The following is a 7,225-nucleotide window of genomic DNA, read 5'->3' as shown; positions in this document are numbered from 1 at the left end:
ATATTGGTGAATATATATATATATATATATATATATATATATATATATATATATATTAAAGGAATAAGTATTTTTTCTTAAACTATTTTTAAAATTAATTTTATTTCTAAATTAAATATGCATGCTTATTTCTTTCTTTCCTTGTATAAAAATAATGTAAAAGTTTTTTTCTAACATTAAATATTTACAATATAGTAAGAAAAATTTGTCTAACATAAAATATTTACAAAATATAATATAACTTACATGTATTATTTATCAAAAATGATATTTTATAAAATTTATATACAAATTATGTATACATTTAATTTATAAGTTAAATATAATTCCTAAAAATAATTTGAGTAAAAAAACATCTTTAATCTTATCTAAAATAACATATTTGAGTACTTTATTAATAGTCATTTTTCTTATTAATATAAGACTATTAACCAAATAAAAATTAATCTTATGTTACTCTCTTTGGCCAGATTAATATGAAAGTGATTCCACCTTTTCTCACTTCCAATGTGTAGTTTTAGAAGAAGGTACAATTTATGGATTTTAAAATTTGAAATGAAAGCACGAGGAAACAGTATGGCCCATTCATCCTCTATGTTAAGCTGAGAAACCATGCGCACCAAGCTTTCTGCACTGTTTATGATAACTTCACTTTAAATGTTGATCACAAGTTCATGTGTGAATTAATCTGACATCAACTAATTCGATTAACGTTTTACCTTTTCATTTGGATAAAATTTTGATAATAGAAAGCTAAATATTCAAACAAAGAAGAAATAAATTTGTTATGAGTTTTTGTTTTGTTTAAATGTAGGAATTGATTTTCAATTGAAATACATTAAGCTAATATTGAACATTAAAATAATCAAATTTATTACATAAATTAATTTTTTTTATCATTATTTTCTATAAAACAGGTTTTATCTTTAAAATACAGAAAAATATGAACTTTGTATATTGTATTAACATAATAAGAATTGAACATAAACACGTAAGCACTTTAATTTTTTTTTTTTATGAAAAATAGACTCTAATTTTGCTTCAAAAATATTTAATAAAAGAAGATTCAATTATAAAGTAGTAGTGATAAAATTTTGTTATTCTTATTTTCAAAGAGAATTTATGCTGTTTTTTATGATGTTCATAGGAGATGATAGTTTAGAATAGTTCGAATCCAAAAAGACATAAATGTTTGTATGAACTTGATGTGTGTCAAGCTAAATTTGTTAATTCATTCACACTTAATTGATTAGAATGTTAATATAATCTATTAGGTCATGTTTGATGTGTGTGATGGTTAAATATGTTGCTTATTCTCGTGCTAGTTGATTAGAATATTAATATAGTAAATTAGATTAATTCTGAAACATGAACTTGAACACTGTCATAACCTAATTGATTAACTAGATAACCTAATTAATTAGATAAACCAAAAAATAACTCTGCTTTTAAAGAAATATAACTGTACTAGTTTGAAGTTCACCAAAGAGAAGAAAGATTGTTGGAGAGTTTTTGTAGGAAATCTAGATTGGTTCCTCATTGTTTCTAGAGTTGTTCATCAATAATTCAAGAAGGTTATGTGATTGTGATATAAACCTTTACATATAATCAAGTGTATTCTTTCTATCATTAGTCTTCAATTGAAACACTGATTTTTGGTTACTAAATTTTTAGTTTCTTGTTATTGAAACTTTGTTGTTCTATCACTATGACAGTGATAGGTGTTGGTAACTGCGTGTAGCGTTACTGGTTACATTTCTTAAAGGGTTTTTCAAGAGTGTGTATATAGAGGGTGTATGAAGTACATAAGTGAATCTTGTATTGTCCTAACTCTTAATGTTATAGTGAAATTTCTAGTGTGGATAGCTAGAGACGAGATGTGGATTCAATTCAATCGAACCAGTATAAATCTTGGTGTCTCTTATATTATCTTTTCTTTATCTTTTGCATTTTGTTAAGTATAAAAGTTAACTAATTTTGTCAAATAATTAAAGGTTTATTTACTAATTATGAATTAGGAATTTTTATAAGAAACCTATATAATTAGTGATTAGGAGCATAAATATTACTATTATTTTTTTCATTCTCATTTTAGGCGTTTATAGATATTTATACAATTAAAACTCTATATAAAAATTAGATTCAAACAATTATTTTATTATTTTTAACTACTAAACAATATCATTTATGAAAGATTCATTTGATTTACTTGCAGAAAATCATTTTCATTAATCAGTTTTAACTTTCCATGTTTTACTTATTAAAAGGAAGAAATCACATCTTTCTCCATTTATTTGTCAAATAACTTTCTTTTCGATGAATGGCTTCTATCTTGGTCAAAAAAAGTTTTTTCGACCCTCTTATAAATATACCAGAAATCACTTAATCTTATCTTTTTATATATCTTTAAATAGGTTTCAATTTGATTTATTATTAAGAAATCGACCAAAATTATCAATCCGTATTTAACAATAAACTTTTGATTTTCTTTAACCATATTATTTCGATAGAAATTCACTTAACGAAACGTTTCCATTATTTAATTTCATGACTAATGAAAAAAAAATCAATTTAAATTTTTTCAAATATAATAATGTATCCCTTTTTCATCCGTTAATACAATTATTAACCATTAATTTATAAAATAGTATTTATATTTACAACCAAATTGACTAACGGATAAATTTCAACAGAAGACACGATCAAAATTAAAAAAAGGAAGAGACTTATATCGGCACTGAAATAGATAGTCACAACAACACAAGGGTGTGATCTTAAAATTAAAGAATTTAATTGAGCATTTCATAAATGAATAAACCATATTAAAAAAAAGAATAAAACAAAAAAAGGAATTAATTGTTTTGAAAGTAGAGGAGGACAAAAACGTCATTGGAGGAATGAGAAGGAAAAAAGAAACAAAAGGCGAGGGTATTTTGGTCAGGCGATTTTGAAGTAAACACAATTTCACACAGGTGCAAACAAAGGCTACACAAAAAAGAGAAGAAAGGGCCTACAAGTACAAATATGAAGTGTCTGTTTCCGAAGACGCGAAATGCCGAAGATCTCACCTCAAAATAAACTATCATCAAAACACTTCTTCACATCTCACACACCAACAACGCTGTCTCTCTCTCTTCTTCTTCTTCTCCCTCCCACACTCTTTCTCTGTGTCTCTCTCCAGAACCAGAAGAAGAAGCTCTGGGGAAACCGCAAGAAGAAAAAGAAAAAAAAAGAAAACCACTAATCTAACCAAAACCCACTAAACCATTATGCCATGCTTCACACCACACCCTTCACTTCTCCTCCTTCTCACCCTTCTCCTACCTTTATCATTCTTCTCTCTCTCCGCCGCCGTTAAAACCTCTGATTTCCATTCCCTGCGTTATCCAGGTTTTTTTCTTTTTCTTTTTTTATTTTCCCGTGTCCGTTTCGAAGTTTTGATTTTTCTGAAATGGGTGTGCTTTGTTCGTGTTTTTGTTTTCTGGGTGTTTTTCAGATGGAGTTGAGGTCGGTGGTGGCGGGGGAGAGTTCCGGAAGGTGCTACCGTGGAAACCGAGGAGATCGATGGCTGAAGATGCTCCGAGCAACACGTCTCTGATATTGGCTCAGAGAAGAACTACGAGGAAGGACCCTTTGGACAACCTTAACCGTTACACCGGTGGTTGGAATATCAGCAATCGCCACTACATTGCTGTCAGTTCCTACCTAACCTTTCAATAACCACTACCCATGACTTTTTTTCTTTGTCTTCTAAAAATCATGCTTTTTATCGGTGTCTTTTATTTGCTAGTTCGGTTTGAATATTTGGGTAAATTTAGCTTGAAAATAAGAAGATAAAACAATTTATTTCGTATAAGCTAAACTCAATTTATGCATTTCAGTTTTTTGAGAAGTGGGATGAGAGAACTTTTATAAAAAAATCAGTGTTTATGTTGAGAGTGACTCATTTTCAGTTCCCACCTAACCTTCTATGATCACGCATGACCATTCTTTTTCGTAATTTTAAATTGTGCTTCTAACTTGGTGCTTGCCATTTGTTTCCAATTTTTATTAGTTTTTTTGGTTCCAAGTTCTGGGTAAATTTCCCAGCTAGAAGAAAAGAGAAGACAATTGAGTTTCTCTTTTAAGCTATTAAAATCAATTTATGTATTTCAGTTTTTTGAGGAACCAGACAACAGAACTTGTATAAAATTTAATTAAATTCAAGTTAGGAGCGACTCAAATTATTGTACTTCTATCGTTTCTTACATATGGTAGCCCAAGATTTCGATGCTGTAATGTTTTGTCTGCTTTTAAACCAGTAATAATGTTTGGCTGACTCTCTGGCTTTTGGTGCAGTCAGTTGTTTTCACTGCGGCTCCCTTCTTTGTTGTTGCTGCGGCCTGGTTTGTGATTTTTGGGCTCAGTTTATCCATAATCTGTTTGTGTTACTGCTGTTGTCCAAGAGAGCCTTATGGTTATTCACGTTTGGCCTATGCTTTATCCTTGATCTTGCTCATCCTCTTCACCGTTGCAGCAATGTATCTCTCTTTCCCACATAGTATGCTATCTTTGATTCATATGACTTTTAAGGTTCTCTAAATGTGTGTGCTTGGTTGTGTTAGAGTTGGATGTGTCCTTCTGTACACTGCTCAGGGGAAGTTTCACGGGAGCACCATAAACACTCTGGAATATGTGGTGAGTCAGGCAGACTTCACCGCAGAAAACCTCAGGAACGTGTCAGATTATCTTGATGCAGCTAAGAAGATTGGAGTTGATGCCGTTTTTTTGCCTGCTGATGTTCAGAAGGAGATTGACGATATTAAGACTAAGATTAATTCTTCTGCTGTACAACTTTCCAGCAAGACTAAAGATAATTCAGAGACAATTAGAGATGTCATAGATGCAATGTTAGTTAGTACACTTGGAAATCTTGATTTCAGGCTTAAAAATGTCCTTTTTTTTTCTAACAATTATATATTATGTGCTGTAGGAGACTGGCTCTGGTTATTCTTGCTGCTGTTATGCTCTTTATTGCATTTGTTGGATTCTGTACGTTTCTCTTATCCTGTTTTAATACCTGTTTCTGTTTTTACTGTCTGTCTCTATGTATATTTTTTTGTCGTCTCATGTGATTGTTTTTGCGGTCACAACTTTCTGCAGTATTATCAATATTTGGGCTGCAAGGTCTTGTGTACTTGTAAGTTAAACTACTTGAGCATTTTTCTACATCTTTTTTTCACTTCTGGACATTTTAATTCTTAATGGTTTGTCCCATCAAATCACCACATGTTCTTGTAATGACTGCAGCTTGATCCTCATTGGTTGGATTCTTGTTGCTGGCACATTTATACTTTGTGGTATATTTCTCTTTCTTCACAAGTAAGTCTCTTCTATTTTCTAGAATTTTATATTGAAATTTTTAGTTTTCTTCTGTTAATCAACTCATTTGAAGAAATCCATTTTCTGCTACAATCACTTCACTTGTGTTGCACATACATAACAAAAGGCTATTTTATTGCATATTTGCACCAGTGCGGTTGCAGATACATGTGTTGCCATGGATGAGTGGGTGCAGAACCCCACTGCACAGACAGCCCTGGATGAAATTCTTCCATGCGTAGATAATGCGACTGCCCAGGAAACCTTGACACGGACCAGGGAAGTGACTCATCAGCTTGTTAAATTAGTTGACAACGTTGTTTCCAATGTCACAAACAGGAATTTCCCACCTGCTGCTGCACCCTTGTACTACAACCAATCAGGCCCCTTGATGCCTCCTCTTTGTAATCCTTTTAATGCTGACCTCACTAATCGCTCGTGTGCACCCGGTGAGGTTCCGTTGGACAATGCCGCAGAGGTAATGATTCTACTACACATGCATTTATAAGATGATGTTTTTCAGAACATTCCTGATAGAAAATTGGTAATGATGAAATGTTGTCTGAAACAGGTGTGGAAGAACTACACATGTGAGGTATCTTCGTCAGGCATTTGCGAGACGCCTGGTCGGATGACGCCGACGATTTACGGGCAAATGGAAGCTGCAGTGAACATAAGCTACGGTTTGTATCACTATGCTCCATTTTTGGTGGATCTGCAAGACTGCACTTTCGTGCGGAAAACATTCACAGACATCAGCAACGATCACTGTCCTGGCCTGCAGACAAACAGTGAATTGATTTATATTGGATTGGTTTTGGTATCTGCCGCTGTGATGCTGTCTTTGATCTTCTGGGTCATCTATGCCAGGGAGCGGCGGCACCGTGTTTATACAAAACAGTTCATTGACGGCTAAATGTGTTGGACTTCACCATTAGGAACATCATCGTTCTTGTGTACATTTGAGTTATAGATCATTGCATTTGCAGTTGAGTCTGTTCTTTCATGTGATGAATGTAGAGTTATTGAATTCAACTCACAATTTACCTATACTTCAGTGGTAGAGATGTGTGAAAGTACTTTATATGGATCATAAAGTAACAGTGTGTTTTGCTATCAATTTTTTTATTTCTAAATAAACGATGCCAATATTATTTTTTTTTCAGTGTAATAATGATAATAGTGATAATATCTTAATCATGAAGAAAATTATTAAATATGAATAAGGTTGTCAATGGGTCATCTCTTGGGATGTAACATTAAGAAATGGGTTATGTTAACTAATTTTTCATTAATTCTGACTTTCGTTTTCTAGTCTTTCTACTTTTTTTTTAACTAAACAATCTTGATATTTACTCTATTTCTCATATTCTTTTCCACTAATGAACATCAAGGAAATTTCAAGAGCTTATATATAAGTTGTAAGAATAAATTATAAAACAAATTTTAGAATAGAAATAGAGTAAGATAAAATAAATATGTAAAGGGTTGTATGATGTTACAAGTATCCACTTATTTTTGTCGGCGGGTTTGGACATGATTAGACAGCTGACGTGATTCCATACACACCGTGTCTTCTTCCTTGTTTCAGAATAATTAAATATTGATTCTTAACACCTCATTTCTTCTTACTTTTGTTTTGTTAAAATAATGTTACATAATAGCTTCCTTAAGTATTCAGTGTTGAAATAATACATATTCTCTTTTTTCAATATCAAATATAAACTTCAAAATAAGGATTTAAATAAGTACAATCATACTTTAACTTAATTTTAACCCATCATTTTAATAGATCATCACATCACTAAAAAAATAAAAAAAATTATTTAATAATAACTAAAGTAATAGATTAAAACTGAATAAA

General features: G+C 31.4%; 1 protein-coding gene across 1 annotated transcript; it reads left to right on the top strand.

Annotated features, from left to right (window-relative positions):
• Positions 1-3,044: 3,044 nt before the first annotated feature.
• On the top strand, positions 3,045-6,481 carry LOC114163882 (uncharacterized). The gene is made up of 9 exons (XM_028048255.2): positions 3,045-3,390; positions 3,497-3,693; positions 4,339-4,520; positions 4,605-4,889; positions 4,973-5,031; positions 5,143-5,179; positions 5,290-5,361; positions 5,515-5,839; positions 5,933-6,481. Exons 1-9 carry the CDS (start codon positions 3,270-3,272, stop codon positions 6,275-6,277), a joined length of 1,623 nt encoding a protein of 540 aa, XP_027904056.2. The 5' UTR covers positions 3,045-3,269; the 3' UTR covers positions 6,278-6,481.
• Positions 6,482-7,225: the final 744 nt, after the last annotated feature.

The sequence above is a fragment of the Vigna unguiculata genome, chromosome 9 (genome assembly GCF_037176805.1).
Source record: "Vigna unguiculata cultivar grain cowpea cultivar isolate G323 ecotype 2 chromosome 9, ASM3717680v1, whole genome shotgun sequence".
In the NCBI taxonomy this organism is placed as follows: Eukaryota; Viridiplantae; Streptophyta; class Magnoliopsida; order Fabales; family Fabaceae; genus Vigna; species Vigna unguiculata.
This window is presented reverse-complemented; position numbering and strand designations above follow the sequence as displayed.

Excerpts from the sequence above, each read along its gene's own strand:
- LOC114163882 (XM_028048255.2), top strand. The coding sequence starts at position 3,270 with ATGCCATGCTTCACACCACACCCTTCACTTCTCCTCCTTCTCACCCTT. Across the intron at positions 4,521-4,604 it reads CTCTTCACCGTTGCAGCAAT|AGTTGGATGTGTCCTTCTGT; the intron begins GTATCTCTCTTT and ends TGGTTGTGTTAG. Across the intron at positions 4,890-4,972 it reads AGAGATGTCATAGATGCAAT|GAGACTGGCTCTGGTTATTC; the intron begins GTTAGTTAGTAC and ends TATGTGCTGTAG.